Source organism: Arabidopsis lyrata, assembly GCF_000004255.2.
Source record: "Arabidopsis lyrata subsp. lyrata unplaced genomic scaffold ARALYscaffold_8, whole genome shotgun sequence".
NCBI classification, from domain to species: Eukaryota; Viridiplantae; Streptophyta; class Magnoliopsida; order Brassicales; family Brassicaceae; genus Arabidopsis; species Arabidopsis lyrata.
In genome coordinates, this window is record NW_003302548.1 from 5,779,699 (window position 1) to 5,800,071 (window position 20,373).

The following is a 20,373-nucleotide window of genomic DNA, read 5'->3' on the forward strand; positions in this document are numbered from 1 at the left end:
GATTTTTACAAGTTCTGATGTTACCATCGTTGTGTTGCTTTATTTCTGAACCTTGATTTCTTTTCTATGCAGCATTGGCACTGAGCTCACAAGAGAAGACAGAAAGAAACTGTACTCTAACTTTGGTCTCCTGTAAGAAGCATTCTACTGTCAAATGAATGATCTGATTGCAAAAATTCTGAAAAAACAGTTGCAGAGGGCCGAGTGTGTTCAACTGATCCTGCAGAGACAGTCCATAACAGACCCTTAGGACCAAATGCTTGCAAGGTCTGGGTTGATGCTTCAATGATTGATAATGCTAAAGTGTGGAGGCCAAATTCAGAAGTGCAATTCATTGCAGATGCACAAGGCACAACTGTTGCTTGGCCTAATGACAAAATAGTCTATCTCTGAAACTTCTTAAGTACTAAGTTTTTTTCCTTTATGTTGAACAATTTGTTGTTTTAAGTGTCGAACACTTTGTGTTTTCTTTTATTACATGTACTTGACTTTGTTTTCTCATGTTACTAATTATATGTTATCTCTTTGCAAAAATATGTTAAACACATGCTTAAAACATTTTAATTGGAAAAAATTGAATTAATTATTTTAAGGCATGTACTTTAGGTTTCAAGTTAAATGATTTTAAAGATTTTTAAGATTTTTAAATGATTTTCGAAATTTTGTAAAAGAAAAATTAAAAAAAAAAATGAAATATAAACAAATATAACCAAATATCTCAAAAAGACATAAATATTTAATTATAATATTAATAATTACAAAAATAATAACAAAGTTATAATTTTAAAGAGTTTAGGGTATAGAGTTTAGGGTTTAGGGTATAGGGTATGAAATGTATGGTTTAGGTTTTTGGATTATATTTGTTTGAAATAGTAATAATATTAATTATAACAAATAATAACATAAATAAAATTCATTTTTAAAAATAGTTTAGGGTTTAGGGTTTAGGGTTTAGGGTTTAGGGTTTAGGGTTTAGGGTTTAGTGTCTTAAATAGTAGCTAATATTAATGATATAAAGTATTATAATATAAATGAATTCTATCATTTTATTAATTATAACATCATTAATTTGTTTCAACAATATGATTTACACAATAAGAAGATTAGTGTACATGTATTCTAAGACAATCATATGTGTTACCTTCAAATTTCTAAATACGTTGCAAAATATTTTTTTAAAATTGCGAAAAAAATATATAATCATGTAAATAACTCATAAACATATTAATTCATGAATATATAATTTTTAAAAAATTATATAAATAGTAAAAACACATTTTTATGCCTATAAACAAAATAAGCCAATCATAATGTTTCACTCGGATTGCTGATGTGGCGAGATCTCAGCCATTCATCGGATCTAATTTACTCAATCCAATCAATAAGTAATACTCAGATACATGACGTGGCGAGATCTCATCCTTTCAATAGCTTTGGCGGCTGCATGTTTAAGGTAATCTCATCCGTTCATCGCCTAACTAAGTCTTTGGCGAGAACAAAATTAACATTTTCTCTTCAACCTCTCATCCGTTCTTCACCATTCATTGCCATCTCCGACTCGAATCTGAGAGAACCAAAGAAGAAGATGAAGAAGAAGAATGGTGCCGTTGTTGAAATCGATCGTAGTCTTTTGATTTGATTAGAGATCATAAGCCCTAATTTTCCGACATACGTCTCTTCCGGTGTTTTCCAGCTCATCTCACGGAAGATTTATCTCTCTTTGTGAATTCCAGGTTCATTCAATTGTGATATGGTGTTTCTCTTAGGATTTGGTGCAAAAGGGAGCGAGAAACATAGCTTTTAGTAAATCAACTAGCGAGGATTTAACAATCTGCATCTTCTGTTAGAATCGATTAGGATCTGAAGCTCCTTTATCGTCTCCTCAGGTTTTGCCTCTTTTTCTCTTCAATTCCATGCTAATCTCCGTAAACCCTTGTTTCAATTTTGTCCCTTTGATCTCTGTTTCAATTGGATTCAAAGATTGAAGAAACCAATGATTCATTCGTTCTCAGATGAAGTTTTATTGGGGGTTTTCTCTTTATTGCCTTATCAAAGCTACAAGCTTGTGTTCTGCTTCATCTCTTGTAGATTTTGAAGGCTAAGATTAACATGAGGGCCTGAGCTAGTTGATTGCTTCAAGTTTACAGCTTTAGATGATCCCTAATTGAGCAGTTTGTATTCTTTAATAACCATGGGAGAGTGGGTCATCGGAGCTTTCATCAACATTTTTGGAAGCGTAGCTATTAATTTCGGCACAAACCTTCTCAAATTGGGACATAATGAGGTCTGCATTTGCCCCTCAGTCGCTACTGTTTGATTGCATTTAATCTCGTGAAGCTTATAGATTTTTGTGTATTATATCTATCAGAGAGAAAGGTTAGCTTTACAAGATAATGGCGGAGGAAAGATGCCATTGAAGCCAATTATACATTTTCAGACATGGAGAGTTGGTATGCTCTGGTCTTAAACCTTTTTCCCCTTTGAAGTTTATATGTAGCTTGTTCTGAGTCCAATGTTGTTGGAAATTTACAGGGATCCTTGTCTTTCTTCTTGGGAATTGCCTCAATTTCATTTCGTTTGGCTATGCTGCTCAGGTCAATGTGCAGAGTGAAGTTAACTCAGTCATGGCGAGACTCGATCGTCATGTGAAAGATGCTGAGGTTTTGATTACAAGTGGTCTTCTTCAAGATAACGGAATCGTCGTTTTTCGATTCTCGATTTCGTCTAAGAAAGAAGCTATTTTTTATTTATTTTGAGAATGTATTTTAGTTTTGGGATTAATTACTGTATTTTTATTTTGTAATATAAATTCTTTTTATCAATGTTTCATACAGATAATAATAAATATGATATTTTTATTTTAAATATATCAATTTATCCCAAAAGAATTAATAAAAACAAATACTATATAAATACATTTTTGTATAAAATACAAAATATCTACGTATTACACAATAGTATATATATATATATATTTTTTTTTCAAATAATTAAATATATTAATAGCAAATAATAATCGCTATTATAAACATTAGCAATTGCACAGTAGCCAACGCTATCGTTGTATACTTAACTATAGCACAACGCAAAACCGCTATCAAAAGTGTCCGACTTTCTATAACGGGCGATGTCAGAGCGCTTAAGGAAACGCTATGCTAGATGAATAATTGCGTTTTTCGGCCGCTATTAATACTCACATTTCCTGTAGTGATTAACCAAATTGTACGGTCACTAGAAGAGGAAATAGAAATGGTACTGATAAATACGTATAGTTTGATATGGTTCTCTGACCTTGTTGCAAGGATATTCCAGCCATAAGGAGTAATCAGCTCATTGTTAGTCGAGAAGAGAGGAATCTCAAGAATAGTTGGCCCATTTGTGTCAATCTTAAGCAATTTCACATCCGGAAGGTGTGCCATGAAATTGTGAACCAAATTGCTAAGTGCTTTTCATACCTGGCTAATGAAAATTGTTGATTAGGGTGATTAGTGGCTTTTTAGACATTATTAATGTTCATTAACCATTTGATTCCCTTGTTGATGATTAGTGAAGGAACTTGTATCATGGAAGTAAAATACTCTTGTTTAGTGATCTAAGGCCTAAGGATTAGCTTTATTAAGTTGCATGAAGTCCACAAGTTAGCAAGTAGTCATCCTTATTGTTACGAATTTGAGTGAATATAATGAAGAAAAGCTTTGATGAGAGAAAGGTGTTCTTGAGGCGAATACCCTTTGCCTAGGGTTTATATTATTAATGTGATGATTACTTTACAAACCTTAAGTCTCCTTATATAAGCCTCAAAACCCGACACAATGAAATAGGAAATCTTGTGAATCTTCTAAAACCTATTGTACCGTACTAGGGGCTGCGCCCCCAAAACCCCCAAAACCCTAACCTTAAACCGCCTTTGAAACCGTCTTGAAAAAAGTCTTGTAAAATCCTTTTAAGTCATGTAAGCCTTTTAAAGTCTTGCTACGTCTTGCAAAGTCATGCACAGTTTTACACAGCCTTGCAGTCTTACAAAGCCTTGCAGTCTTGCACAGTCTTGCAGTCTTGCACAATCTTGCACTGTCTTGCCAATATTTTCTAGAGATTTCAAGTCACTTTATAATAACAAACTCCACCTTGACAACAAAAATCTCATTGGCTTCAACTTTGACTCCTTGTTAGCTTTTGGGGGAACCTTCATCTTTATTTAGCAATGAACGACTTGGAGCAAATCCAAGCAGTGCTTGAACTTCTCCGTGGTGACAGGCTTGGTTAACATATCAGCTGCATTCTCAGACGTGTGCATCTTCTCTAGTAAAATCACACCAGAAGCTGACAACTCCCTGATCTTGTGAAACCTTACCTCAATGTGCTTCGTCCTAGCACATGATACACTTGATTCTTTGCCAGATATAATGCACTCTGACTATGACAATGTAGCTGAACTCCACCTTGCGCAACACCCAACTCCATTACGAGTCCTCTAACACATAATGCTTCCTTAGCTGCCTCTCCCATTGCCATGTACTCTGCTTCTGTGGTAGACATTATAACAACAGACTACAAAACATATTTCCAACTTATAAGCGCTCCAGCAAGAGTAAATATCTACCCTGTAGTAGACCTCATGTTATCAAGATCACTGCATAATCTGAATCAATGAAACCCACGACTTCCGTCTTGCACTCATGTCCTCCAAACATGAGACCACAATCAGCTATACCTTAAAGTACTTGAGAATCCACTTGACAGCATTCTAGTGGGCTCTTCCAGGATAGACATGTACTTGCTAACTTGACTAACTACTTGACCAAGTCTGGTCTTGTGCAAACCATACCATACATTAGACAACCAACTACACTAGAGTAAGGAACTCGTGCCATATCCCTGATCTCCTCATCAGTCCCAGGGCACTATCGTGCTCAGAGTTTGAAGTGGTTCGCCAAAGGGGTAGACACAGGTTTTGCATTCATCATGTCAAATTTGTCTAATATCTTTTCTTTGTAGCTTCTTTGAGACAACCACAATCTCTTAGAACTCCTATCCCTGCGAATCTCCATCCCAAGAATCTTCTTTGTAGCACAAAGATCCTTCATCTCAAAATCTTCTCCTAGTAACCTTTTTAACTCAACAATATCATCCATATTGCTTCTAGGGATGAGTATATCATTAACATAGAACAACAGAAAGATGGGAGAACTATTACCAAGGTTCTTCACATAAACGCAACATTCATACTCACATCTCTGGTACTCTATCTGCAACATGTAGGTATCAAAACGTTTGTACTCATTGTCTAGGAGCCTGCTTCAAGTCGTATAGAGACTTCTTCAGTCTGCATACAGAATCTTCCTCTCCAGTCTTGACAAACCCTTCAGGTTGCACCATATAGATCTCTTTCTTCAAATTCCCATGAAGAAATGTTGTCTTTACATCCATCTGCTTAAGTTATAAGTCCCAACAAGCTACCAGCCCTAGCATAACTCGAATAGACGTGTGTCGCACAACAGGGGATAAAATTTCGTCATAATCAACCCCTTTCCTCTGTGAGTACCCTTGTGCTGCTAGTCTCGCCTTGAAAGTCACGGCTTCCTTCTTAGAGACTCCTGTTTTCTTTTTGAAAACTCACTTGCAACCAATCGTTTTCTTCCCCTTTGGTAGTGGAGTAAGATCCCACGTCTGATTATTACTTAGGCTTAATGTCTCCTCCGTCATGGCACCCATCCATCCTTCCATTTCAGGACCACTAATGGCTTCACGATAGTTTGATGGATCATCTGTGCCAACCATAAGAGCATAGCTAGCCATATCTTCATACCCATACTTGACAGGGGGCTTGATTACATGTTTTACTTTGGTGGCCACAAGACTCCGTTTTACATGTATCTGATTAATTTTCTTTCCCACCTTAGGAGACTTCTCCACCTTAGGAGACTGCTCCACCTCAGGAGACTGCCTTACCCCAGGAAACTGCTCCACCTTAGGAGACTACTGATAACATGGGATTTTCGCCCATATTTGCTATTGTTTTCTTATGTTTTAGGGAGCATTTGGAGTGATTTCAGAGCCAAGAAGGTGCTATTCATGTATTTATAGAGTCAAGAAGGTTTTAAGAGTTTTTGAGCTTTAAAGTCCAAAAGGCGATCAAAGCCCGTTTCAAGACAGTTATTGTACGTCAGAAGTATGGCGTCCGTTCGAAGTCTTTCCGATTTCAAAATCAAGAGATCTCGGTGGCTGTGGAAAACTAGAAGACTCAAGGTTCGCCTCAAAGTGTAATCAAAGCATTTCATCAAGCCATTCGGAAGTTATGACCAGAAGAGTGAAGACATGTCTAGACCGGCCATAAGCTATGCAACCGTTCCGGAGCTTCTAGGCCACACCGGTCACGATGGCCGAGCCCGGGCTGCCTTCTACTCTCCACCCAGGTCACTAAGGCTTCTACTCTATCTAGGAACTCGAGTTTTAACTTAACCTAATTCACGGTAAAAGACGCTTTTACCCTTAAACCGACTCCTTGGTCTCCAAGACCTATAAATACCTATGAAAACCCTAAACCTAGGTGTGCCTCTTTAGTGCTTCATCGTTATTCATCCCTGCCCTCGTCGTGAGCTGCAGCCGTCGACCTAGAGGTCTGAAGACACCAAATCTCTCTCTTTTCTCTTGTTTACTCTAAGATCTATTAAGGTGAAGTCTTATCTCTTGTATTCTACATTCAAAGAAGTAATCTCTAAACACTATTCAGTTTTTATTCATCTTTTTCTTATGAGTTTATCAAACCTTACTTTGATGATCTCTTTAACCATACTAGAGTAGATTTCTAGTTGGGTTTAAAGGGTTAATCAAAGGGGGGACATGATCGATCGTCAGAGCCGTGCGAACGTTACCAAGTATCATGAGCGAATAAAAATAAAATGCCCTTAATTTTTAAAAAAAAAAACCGTCTACAAAACTAAACCATCGTCATTCATCATATAATAAAAAAACATTAAAAAAAAAAAAACAAACTAGCAAACATAATATCAGTTCTTAAACATTTGTTTTCCCTTTTCCTCCCCGAAATCATTAACCAACCTTTCAAAATCAATGTTTCTAACCAATTCTCTTTCAATGGATAAAATATCCAAGTCACTCAATCTTTCTTGTGACATAGTCGAACGAAGATACGATTTGATCAACTTCAGCTTTGAAAAACTTCTCTCAGCAGATGCAACCGAAACTGGAATCGTCAACAATATTCGATAAGCAATGCATGAGTTTGGGTAGCAATCTTCAACTGTTTTCAGAAAGTCTAATACCTCAATAGGTCTTTTAACTTCTTTTGGTAAAGCTTCTCTTAGAACTTTAAGTTCAAAGAAAAGATCATGACCAACAACAACTGATTGCTTTCCATGGGTTAGAGAAACTTCAAGATTGACACAAGAAGCCATCAAACTATCATCGCTCCCTGATTGCAATTTTCTCAAATCAAACAAAAAACCAAATATTTGTTCGTACCTCTGAAATTGCTCAAACCTCGTCTCAAGTGAGTAGAGAGCTTGATCCATGATTTGGATGAAGTAGTCAACCCTAAAGCTCTCCTCAGGTGATAATTTCCCTCCATATTCTCTGATTCTTCACCATAGTGTCTTTTTCTTTTAATCACCCGCTTTGCTTTTTTGGGATCTTTTAATACAGGATCGATCTCCAAAGATTCTGCAATTTCTTTAGCTTCTGCTTTTGCTTTCTCAAAGCCTGACTCTCTATAGTTTTGAAAATATGAAACCAACCCCTTGAGTTGAGAAATAGCTACATCAATGTTCATGTCTTCTGACTGCAAACTCTTACTCACGATGTTAACAACAGATAGAAGATTATACCAAATAACCATGGAAACCAAGAACTCAAAACTTCCAATTCCATGTGTTTCACTTGTTGCAAGACATTCAGCGTCGTTGTGTTCTTTCGGATCATCACTATTTTCAGCAATGTACACTAACGCATTCATGATTTTAGGAGCCTGAAATCGTATAGCCTTTACACTTTCAACATGGCTCTCCCAACGAGTGTGTGATAAAGGCTTAAGTGTTAGGCCATCCACATGATCCTCAAATATTTTCCACCGCATAATTGAAGATGAAAAGAAACAATAAGTACGCTAAATAATCCCAAAAAATGAGATTGCCTTTGAAGAAGTGGTTGCCATATCACAAAGTGCAAGATTCAAACTGTGACAACTACATTGTGTATAAAACGTCCTGGGATTTATCTCAAGAAATCTTTTCTGCACTCCCTTATGCTTTCCCTTCATATTAGAGCCATTATCATAACCTTGCCCCCTCACATCGTCAATTTTTAAATCAAAAGCAGTCAAAACATCTTGAAGCTCACGAAAAAGTCCTTCACCTGATTTATCATCAACTTTCAAGAACGTTAAAAAAATTCTTCGATCTTCGTTGAAGTTGTTGAAATATCTACACACCGAATGATGACAGTCATTTGTTCATGATGACTAATATCTGGAGTGCAGTCAAGAATTACGGAGAAGTACTTTGCACCTTGAATTTCTTGACAATCATAGCTTTTACCTCATTAGCTAACAAAGCTATTAACTCATTCTGAATTCTGTTGCTGAGATAATAAGAACGAGATATACCTTCTTTATATCTTCTAAGATATTCTATCATCACTGGATCAAAATCAGCAATCATCTCTATAAAGCTCAAAAAATTCCCACAACCTTCTTCTCCAATTTTCTCTTTGCTTCCACGAAATGCTAAATTTTGTTTAGCAAGAGTTTTTACTACAGAAATAATCCTAAGCAAAACTTGCCTCCAATGAATTTTCTCTTTGCAGATTTCATCTTGAGCATATTTGTCAATGGTCAGATTCTTCTGCAACTTGAGATCTAGTTCTGCCCACTGTTTCATACACAAAATGTGCTCACGACTAGATTCGTGTTCTTTAAGCCTTTTCAAAATATTTCTCCAATTACTGAACCCCGTAGATGCCAATTGACTATTATCACTTTGATTGAACAATTTACAACAAAAACAAAAGATCTTGTTCAGTACCTTTGAGTAAACTAGCCAACGCCGATCTTGTTTTGTTCCATCATCCATCTCTCTGGTATAATACAAATGTGAAAAATGTCTTTTAACGCTATCCTTAGGAAAGTTATAACCAAGTGGCAGCCTTTTTGTTGGACCTTGTACAACCATGAAATCCCTCCATTCATTCCATCCTTTTTTGATATTTTCCCAATTTCCAAGATCATATATATCAAAAAATCCATAAGTCTCCTTCAGATCATCACTCTTCTCGCGCTCATTCATATTCACATCATCCTTTACATTCAATTCTTCTTCATTCACTGCATTCACATTTTCTGGTTCAACATCGGCTTCTTCTCTTTGACACTCATTTATATTCTCATCCACTCCAACATCTCCAGAAGCTTCATGTTCTTTATCATTATTTTCCACAGATTCATCAAAAGTTTCAGATTTTTTGAAGTACCTGAATCAAGCATTCTCTTGAGATTTTGCTTGTTCGTCTTTTAGTTTTCTCTTTTTTCTATTATCACATCCCGACGGGTGATCTTTTTTCTTTGATGACATTTTTAGAAAAAAATTGAATGAAAAGCATGATTAATTTGGATTAAATAGACACGATGTAGTGAAAGAATGTTTATAAAAAATATTTGTCCTTGTATTACCTTGAATCAAAAGCTTGAGTGCTTGTCTGCTGGACCAAAAACAAAAGCTTGACGACGATGAAAGTGAAAACTAACAAAAAAAAATTCTAACCCTAATTGTTAAGTAATTAATCGTGTTCATTCTTTTCAATTAACTAATAATTTTGAAGCCCATATTTGAAATTTGAAGGTAGAAGCCCATTTTGTTACTAAGTTGTCTTTGTATTTTGAGTTTCAACATTATATAACACTAGTATTTATATATTTAACTAAACATAAACTACATGGCACTAACAAATATATGCCCCTTAATTTTTTTTCAAAATCACATGCCCCAAGCCAATGTTTCTTTTCTCCTCACGTTTGCACGGCCTGTCGATCGTCTAGGTGGCGATACTTAGAGTTTTGTTTGATCGTTTACATTGTATTTTTTCTAAGTAAATTTTCTCTTAATGCATGTAGTAAGATTCATGTCCTAACTCGTGATCCCAAGTATTTAAATTGCTCACAAGGTTGTTTAATATGCTAGACTTAGCTTACGAATGTGTATCGTGTTATAATAAGCACACACCACTTAGTTATAGGGCTTTATGGACTAGAATCGAACTTGACTTATTGCTTTGATATATGCGTCATTGCCTGCATAGGTTGAGTAACGGAGTATAAGAATTTTAGCCGACTAATTCTATAACATAGAGTTAGCCGAATCTTAGTGTTTCGTATGTCCGAGACTTGGAAATAAACAAACCTAATTCTAGTATTTCTTAGAGTACAATCATTGAACCCCCTGCGATCCCCTTGATGCCCAACGTTTGTCTCTTATTGATTACTTGCTTTCTTTACTCGTTTATTTATTTTGCTTTCTTTACTCGCTTTCTTATTTACTTTACTTGCAACCGTGACACAACCAACAACCCCTCTTTTCTTGTTTTGTCATAGCTTTACTTTATTGTAACGGATTCGTCCGAACTACTTCTCTCTCTATGGGATTCGATCTTTAAATACTGCAACCAATTCACTGTGCACTTGTAGTAGTCCTGTGGTCTTTTGAGGTGAAAGATTGAAGCGATAAAATAACACGCGATCAACTGCTCAACTACATCCGCTACTGGTCTAGCTTCACTAGACTCCTCTTCATCCTCAGCTATCTTAGAACCAATATCAGCCTCAATGGTCACAGGAACTCGTTCTGAACTCATCTATTGTAGCATAAACTGCTCATCAAACACCACATCATGATTGATTACTCTTTTCCTAGCCTCAAGATCCCATAACTTGAAACCTTTCATGACTTTCTTAAATCCAAAAAAAACGTACTTCTTGGACTTAGAATCCAAATTTGATCTTTCGTCGTTTAGAATCAACACATAGGCTGGACAACCAAAGATTCTCTAATTTGATAGATCAATGTCTACCCCAATCCACACCTCTTCAGCAACTTTCCTTCTAGAGAAACCCTTGGCAATCTATTGATGAGGTAGACCGCCATGTTTACTGCCTCTGCCCAGAACTCCTTGGAAAGTCCTGCATTCAATCTTAAACACCTTGCTTTTTCTGCAATAGAACAATTCATCCTTTCACTTACACCGTTTTGTTGTAGTGTTTTCCGCACTGTAAAATGCCTTTGAATACCTTGCTACTCACACAGCTTCTGGAACTCTCCATCAAGATACTATGTGCCATTATCAGACCTTACATACTTCACCTTCCTCCCTATTTGGTTTTCTACTTCAGCCTTCCAAATTTTAAATTTTCCAAAAACTTTAGATTTCTATCTCATGAAATAAACCCAAACCTTCTTAGAAAAATCATCAATAAAGATGACAAAGAATAAGCTTCCTCCTAATGACTGTTCTCGTGTTGGCCCCCACACATTAGAATACACATAGTTTAGTAGACCCTTTGTGTTGTGTTGGTCAGCCTTGAAAGATGCTTTGGACTGCTTCTCCATCACGCAGAACTTACAAAACTCCATCTTACAACTCTTCAAACCATCCAAAAGACCCTCTTATGGATTTCAGTCAAGCCATGCTCTCCTATATGCCCCAACCGCATATGCCATAGAGCTGTGATATTCGATTCAGTTACGACGGCTGCAGCTCCACCTACAACCACATTTCCAAGTAGACGATAAACATTTCCTGTTGTGAGCTGACCCTTCATCAACGTTGATTGCTCGAGTAATTACCCGATACACTTAACCGCAAGGTAGTATATACGGGGTCGATCCACAAGAACCAATGGTACACTAAAGATTTCCGAGACTCGTTCTTAGCTAAAGCTAAAAGATTGTTTTGTTTTGGGTTTTCGGAATTGTAAATAAAAATGCAATTAAAATAGACGATTTAACTTCAAGATTTAAAGACATTGGGCGTTAGGGTATTTCAGAGATCAACGAATAATGGAAACATGAAACCAGGAATTCAGTAATTAAGAACCGTTGTCGAACATGAACACATTTAAACCAATTCTCTTTCAAGACATTAATCACTAAATTTGACTATTCGATTACTAAACTTTCGCATGTAATTTCCTAGTCAAATTCGCATTACCAAACAAGTTCATTAAGTTCACAATGCGTCCTAACGTCAACTTTCGTTGGCTAGAAATACATTGCTCAATCCACATTATTTCAGGCATTCTATCGAACACTTTTGATGCATAGAAAAACCTAGAATCTACAACAGGGTGATCAATCATATTCTAGCATTAAAAACATGTGAATCAAAGAACCTAGAGAATGAGAATTCCTAACACAATCAATCCATTAATCCATTGAATCTCCTAATTGGAACCCTAAAACCCAATTGGAGAACTACTCACACATAGAGAAAGAGAAAAGGCAAATAGATATGAAAGAAAACATGATTCAATAAAATAGAAAAGGAATAGGGTTTAGAAATCTTCTCCAAGTGTCAAGAGGATGGATTCCTTTGCCCAAAGTTGTTTACAAACCAAAGAACAAAGTTTAGAACTCAAAAATATCAAGGATACTGTGTAAATAGTCGAGCATAGGGTTTTAAAACAATAGGAAATGAGCCGGGTCGGATCTGGAGTGAATCGGGTCAATTATGGGCCAAAAGTACGTCTGGGAAGGGATCGATCGATCCGGTGGGTGGATCGATCGATCCCGAGTCACTGGAAACTGCTTCTCGTCCGTCAACTCCGCAACTGCTGAAGTACTTTTGTAAACTCAAGTTCTGGTCTCCAACTCCGCAACTGCTTCAAATGCTCGGCAGAATGACCTGTCTTCACTAATTCGGGTATAACTCTTGAATGCACCGTTAGATTTCCTTCGAACCAATTGTAAACTCAAGCTAACATCTTCATATAACTTTTGTCAAAAATGCAGAAAGATCTAACGGTGGAAAGTATTCCATCTGAGGCAAAACGTCTGACACTTCTAAACGAAACTGCATCTCCAAAAGTGTGTTTACATCCCAAAACAGCTCGTTTTCCTCCAAAGCAACCTAAAACCTGTAAAGACTCGATAAAAGACTAAAAGACTCTAAAAACTCACTTTGACTCTATAAAACATATGATGTAGGAAAGAAAACAAAGACTCAAAACCGATAAAAACACAACATATCAAACGTCATGTCTCCTTTCCGCGCATTCACACAGTTTTCATCATCAGTTTCGAACCTGAATCCGTCCCTGTGAAGTGTGCCAAGAGATAACAGATTCCTCTTCATTGTTGGAAGATGCCTCACCTTTGTCAAAGTCGTGACAGTGCCATCATGCATCTAAAATTTGATTTGCCCAATACCAACAACGTTGCAACTTCTTTCGTCAGCTAATCGAATAAGTACCAAAGTTTCCAGCCTGATACGTGTCAAACCAATGCTTGTTTGAAGTCATATGGAATGAACAACTTGTATCCAATATCCAAGAATCTGTATGATTTATTGTCGTCACAGCAAGCATATCAAACTCAACAGTCACTGAATCTTCTTGTTTAACCACGTTTGTATAATTATTTTCCCCTCCAGAACTGTTCTGCATCTTGATCATTGGGCAATCTCTCTTATAATGTCCTGGTTTCTGACACTTATAACAGTGCCTTCTTCATCATGCCATCTCCCTGCTTCCTCTTGTTATTCTTTCCTGCATTGCCTTGACTAATATTTACGTACAATCCATCACCTTGAGAGTTGTCACTGCTGCCACCGCCTTGCTGTTGGCGCCGATTGTGATGACCAAACAGCGAATCTGTGGCTGATTGCAGACTTATCATCTCTTTGTCTGCCAAGAGTGCAGTCACCAACGTCTCATATGCTGGAGTCAAAGAACATAACAGCAGCATGGCTTTATCCTCGTCCTCAACTGTTACACCCACACGCCCTAGATCTCTAATGATCTGGTTAAATTGGTTAACATGCTGAATCAGGTTTTCACCTTCATCCATCTTAAACCAATACAACCTCTACTTCAAGTACAGCTTGCTAGATGGGGATTTCGACATGTACATCTTTTCTAGCTTGTCCCAAATCTCTTTCGAATATTTGAGTTCAAGCACTTGATGCACAACTTCATCTCCAAGGCACGTACGGATCGTTGAACTTGGCTTCTCCCTCATCTCATTCCAGTCGTCTTGTGAGATCCCTTCTGGCTTTGTGTCTAACAAAACTTTCTTCATACCTTGTTGATTCAGGATGTCCTTCACTCGAGTCTGCCAGAGGCAAAAGTTTCCTGTTCCATTGAATCGTGGAACCTCAAACTTCACATAACTTGTCATCAAACTTGGCTCTTTGATACCACTTGTTACGAATTTGAGTGACTACAATGAAAAAAGCTTTGATGAGACAAGGGTGTTCTTGAGGCGAATACCCTTTGCCTAGGGTTTACATTATTGATGTGATGATTACTTTACAAATGTTAAATCTCCTTATATAAGCCTCAAAATCCGATACAATAGAATAACAAATCTTGTGAATCTTCTAAACCCTATTGTACCGTACTAGGGGCTACGCCCCCAAATCCTAACATTAAACCGCCTTTGAAATCATCTTGAAAAAAGCCTTGTAAAAGCCTTTTAAGTCTTGTAAGACTTTCAAAGTCTTGCAACATCTAGCAAAGTCATACACAGTTTTACACAGCGCACAGTTTTACACAGCCTTGTAGTCTTGCAGAGCCTTACAGTCTTGCACAACTTTGCAGTCTTGCACAGTCTTGTAATTTTGCATAGCCTTGCAGTCTTGCACAGTCTTGCACTGTCTTGCCAAGATCTTCTAGAGATTTCAAGTCACTTTATAATAACACTTATCAATTATTTTTTCCCAAGAGTTCGCTTTATTTTCTTGATATATAACCGTTTTTCTTATTTTCCGCTTTGTTTCATTATAAATCTTGTTAGTCTCGTGCATTTAGCTTGTTACAATTCGTAATCATACTTATTTGCTTATATTGAACGGTTGCTAGCAATCCCAGTGTGTTATTTTTTTTTTCCTTGAGGATTGATATTATTAATCACAAACTTATGGCACGAGTGATTAGGAATTAAAACTTAGTCGTTATGAGAAGTCTTCCTCAGTATTATTCTGCATTGATACATGTTTTTTTATAGATAACATACAATCCTTGTTCAAAAAATCGCTAGGCGCTAGTCGGGCGCTCGAGGTGGGCCTAGCGCCTAGCAAGAAAATCAGAGATTAAGCGGGGATTAATCGGGATTAGTTTTACGGCTAATATATATATTAGATATCTTTGACAGAACGTATAACTCATGTTAGTCTAGTGGTCATTATGGACGCTGGCAAGGCTCACAACCTTGGTTCAACGCCCCAATTGCCTAAGCATGTTGTTTTCTTTTATTTTTCTTTAATGAAATGTAAAATGACGTTTCTATCCTCGTCTTCAACCTCTCAATCTTTGGACGCTGGCAATCTCTGTAACCCTAATTCGGCTGCCATCTCATTTTTTTCGTTATTTTCGCGTTTTACTAGCTATTTCATGTAAGTTTTACTATATTACAATAGATCTAGGAGAAAACAAGTTTTCTTAGTAAAAACTAACCAAAAAACAAATATTTTTTTTGCAACCCCGATTTTCTTGCCGATTTGGTGACATCCCGGCGGCTGTCCTCCGCCCACCGCTGAATCGGCGATTACACGGACGCCTAGTCCGCGTTTTTGAACAGGGCATACAATCGGAGATTAAATTGACTGCAAATGGTTTTATATTTTATTTAAACCATTAAAAATATATGTAGATATGAGATGAACTCATAATTTTATTACAATGTTCTAACACAACAATACTGCATAACGATATAAGTGTTCGAGCTCTCAACTTAGTTCATACGGAAAAGGCACAATCGTTGCCTCGTTAGTCGTGTATTTCTCTCTCGTGAAGACGATTTTCAGTTCTCAGATCTAGGTTTCTTTACTGTTTTGTTCTTCAATCTTCGGTCGAATCTTCTCAAAAGCGGTCCAGGAGTGAGCCAGGGCGTTTCTCTGTCAACGGTGGTGTGGCGTTTTCCCTTCGATGTGGAGGTGACTCGGGTCTGATTGGAGGAGGTCTACTGCAGCGATTCTCTCATGGTTGGGACGTCGTGAGTGGCTCAGTTCCTCCGGCTCAACCGTCAGTCTCAAGTTGCGTTCACGGCGGAAGTTGGGGGGATTAAGGTGGGTTCGTTGTTTGCTCGGTGTTTAGCTGCAGATCCATAGGATCTTAGAGGGCGGTTGTGGATTTCGGGTGTACGGGGTTTGGATTTGAGCCACCATCCTTTAGATCCGCCACAATTTAGCATCCATCGAGCCGGATTAATTCGTCAAAGCTCTGGGATCTTGGTTTGTTTTTCCGGTCTGGAAGAGAGGGGTTTCCGTCTAGTGAGTCGGATTGCTTCTTCAGGATCTGTTTCCGTCGATGTGCTTAGTCGGAGTGACTAGCTTTCCGGGAGACTTGGGGTGGGTTGGTTCGTCGGAGGTATGTAATTGATGGCGGAAACCGGTCTCTTTCGCCGATATTTCACGCTCTTCGGTTGTAGCCACAAAACTGTGGGTCTTGAGCCCGCCGGATGTCAGGCTCTGGTTGCTCTGCGGGCATCTATCAACAAACGGCGAGCTTTTTTTCTTCCGGTGAAACACCGATTTGCTATTTTGTAACTGGTCTAGGCTTTTGTTATTAGATGATTTATATAAATAAATAAACCACTATATAATTTAATACATTTAAAACTACAAAATAATTTTCATGTAACAATATTTGTTATATTTAAGTTTGAATATAGAATCTATTAATCTATATAGAATAAAATTTAAAATTAATTTAAAGTATACAATGTAATATGTGCCATGCACCAGTCCTTAGCTAGTGCTTTATTATTTAGGGGGGTTTTTACGGTCCCTTACAATTCATTGAAGTACAAATCCTGGTGGATCGGACTCTAACGATATCTGGTAAAGTAAATCCCATATTTTTTGCAATCCATAAACGTAGCTCACCACATTGATAAGTAGAGGCTTCTCTGTATACTTGAATATCATAATAATGTTCTATATTATATTTAGATATATACGATATATAACAATTATATTTTTTCTTTTTGTACATGATGGAAGGATCTTGGAATACAATGCTAAACTAGATCATCACCCGTGCTATACAGCACGGATTTTAATATTTTGTACGGTTTAACAGTTTAAAAAATATTAACCCGCGGTACACCGCGGACCTATATTTTTATTAAATATAAAATTGATTTTTAAGACCTTTCTTTTACATATATGCTATTATTTTGTTTGTTTTAAACGTATATATATTATACATTGTAGGATTAATATGTTTTAGGTTTCATTTTTGAAAATATAGAGATATAGAAAATTATATAGTTCATTACGTACTAATGTATAGGGTATTTAAATATGAATTTATTTTCTTGTTTACATAATATATATATGTGAAGAATATATGAGATTAGAATGGGTTTATAAATTTTTATTGAGCAAATAAATATTTAAAATTGCAGTGTATATATATATATATATGTTGTGCAAATAAAATTAAAGTACACTATGTGTATATTTGTTTATCCATTATAAGTAAAATCGATATTGTATATGCATGTTGTTATATATAAGGAAAAAATGTGTATTTCGAATTAACATATGAAAATTTTAAATTTTAAATTATATATGTCTTGTGAAATTTTTTTTTTTTGTTTAGTGTTTAAGATTATATGATTGTATTTTAATTGTTAATTCTAGGATTTTTCACCCGTTGTATACCTTCCCATTTTAATGTCGACTCAAATCCGTCCCACCATATAACCTCGTCCCGTAAAATTAAACATCATTTTGTAATTTTTTTAATAATAATTTTATTTAAAATATATAATTCGAGTAAATTTAAAAGTTTGCTTTAAATAGTTCTCATAAGATATAAATTTTTAATTTGTATAGAGTTAAAATATCATTAATATTATAAAAAAAGTTAGTTTGAAAAATGAAAGACAATCAATAAGAAGACACATTACATAACTATATTTGTATATAGTATAAAAAAAGGGTATAGATAATGTTTTTTGCTTTCTTTATTTTTTTGGTAAAATGTCAATCTTTTTTTTCACTTGAAAAAAAGAGTCGATCCAATTGTTCATACAAAAAATCTTTATCCCCTCTGATTATCTTACTGATTCAGCACAGATCTTTTTTTCGATTACAGCTATGAATTGAAGATTTGAAAAAAACATGTTCAATAACACCCTGATTCAACCCATGGATTTCGATTCAGTAACCTATCCCACAATTAATTAGGATTAAATATTTAGAGACTAAACCAAGCCCATTTAATAAGAAACAACTTACAACCACGTGACCTTAACCCAAGGTCCACAATTCCGGTTTAATAATCAAATTCCAAAACCCAAACAAACAATCGCACAAACCACCACCACTACACATGACCATCATCACAAGTCATCTCACGATTCCAAGTTTTGATTCTGGATTTCAATTACACAAGTCATCTCTTGGTTTAGCTTGGTTTAGTTTCACGGTTTAATAATCGCAACAACACCAAGCAACACATACACTAAGACATGGATTTGCAGAATATCTTTCTCGGCAAGTTTTCTCGATGGTTTGATCTGACGGTTTGAACGGCAAAGTGGATCTGCGATGGTCTAGATCCAAACCTAATTTCAAAGAGATCCGAGTTCTACACCACCAAGCTAAAGCTCTATTACCCACCGTTGAACCAACATCTCACCGACGGTCGCCGTCACAGCCACTAATTCCCTACCCGTACACAGCATCAGCTAAAGCTCGATGACAAACCGTTGCAACAATCTCTCCATTCGACATCTATCTTCACCATAGACTCAAAAGTAGCAGCCATGTGAAGAGGAAAAAGGTGTGTTAAATGTTTTTCTTGCAAATCGTGACCTTTTTTTGTTTGATGATAAAGATCCACATTTAGGTGTAGAGTATTTTATAGGGTCAAAATTAGGTCACTAATCCCTATCACTTCACGCAAAAAATATTCGAAGTAGCAACAAATTGGAGAAAAAATCTTTGGATTCGTTAATATTTTGGAATATGCCGAGATTTTAATATATTAGAGTCATAATTTTGTTTCTTTAAATGGATTTTGTTGAGATACTGGAGAAAGAAAATTTCCGAAAATAAAGGTGGTGATTAATTAGTTGAAAGATTAGTTGGAATTAGGTAGAATTGAAAACGTTAAATCGAGAATATACACTCGAATATAGCAACATACTCTGAGATTTAGTTTGCTTAATATCTTTATTAATTTTGCAAATTTAAATAATAAATTCTAATGGCATGCCGATAAATGTGGGAATAAATTAAGGAAATAGTGTTAAATGGGTAATTAAAGATTATAAATAGGATCCGAACAAATTAAAACCGGGTCAAAACCCGATCCATTTGAATTAAAAACCAAAATCCCCTCTAAAAATGTATATGTAGATATAATGTAATTTCTTACACTTCTCAAACAAAATATACAATTTTCAATGATATATCACTTTCATTAACATTTTCAATGACATTTTTGATAACATGTTCGAATAATGGATTACTATATAACATTTTCAATAACATTTTCGATCATATTTTCGAATAATATATTAGTATATAACATTTTTACTAATTGTGTTACATTTTCGAATTGATTAGTATATAATTTTCAATTGTGTAATCGTTTGAAGAATTTTTTTCAGAATTATCTGTATTATATAAACAAAATCTTTTAATATCTTTAAACCCGTTGACCCGTTTATATATATTAGTGACATGGAATAAATTTTATGATTAGAATTATATAATGGCATATATTGTAATTTCTTACAAAATCTAAGTTATGACTCTTAGGATGTACTTCCCAAATATTAGTATAGATGGAGTGGTAGCATTTCTTAATTGTTGAACTCCCATATCAAAGATTGGGTTCTTGGAACGACAATGAACTTGGAGAATGGAACCAGGCGGGAGGTGGTTTCAAATTTCTACACTATATATTATAAGTGCAAGTTTCATTCATCCGAAAATACATAGCAATGACCAACATTAAACATATGAAGTGATTTATTTTTGTTGGAAAAATATAATTTTGGAGTAACAAAATGAATCGATGTGTAATATTTCTATTTTTAGCATGGATTTCAGAAAGATAATCAATTAGATTTTATTACATATATTTTATAGATAAAAACTACGAGAATGCATCGTGGACCATTTAATAAATTA

The 20,373-nt window shown here is 35.8% G+C and overlaps 1 protein-coding gene and 1 long non-coding RNA gene across 3 annotated transcripts; one reads left to right on the forward strand and one right to left on the reverse strand.

The window, feature by feature from the left end:
- The first annotated feature begins 1,278 nt into the window (after window positions 1-1,278).
- LOC9301558 lies at window positions 1,279-2,822 on the forward strand. Of its 2 annotated transcripts, XR_002329503.1 has the most exons (4): window positions 1,279-1,601; window positions 1,734-1,886; window positions 2,369-2,450; window positions 2,533-2,822. It is a non-coding gene; the product is annotated as an uncharacterized LOC9301558 (long non-coding RNA). The 2 variants fall into 2 exon arrangements; XR_002329502.1 differs by having other exon boundaries at window positions 1,290-1,886.
- Window positions 2,823-7,636: 4,814 nt separating this feature from the next.
- On the reverse strand, window positions 7,637-10,860 carry LOC110230292 (zinc finger MYM-type protein 5-like). The gene is made up of 3 exons (XM_021032787.1): window positions 10,740-10,860; window positions 9,683-9,752; window positions 7,637-9,483 (listed from the first exon to the last, which is right to left on the reverse strand). The coding sequence occupies exons 1-3, from the start codon at window positions 10,858-10,860 to the stop codon at window positions 8,502-8,504; spliced, it is 1,173 nt and encodes a 390-aa protein (XP_020888446.1). The 3' UTR covers window positions 7,637-8,501.
- Between the last annotated feature and the right edge of the window lie 9,513 nt (window positions 10,861-20,373).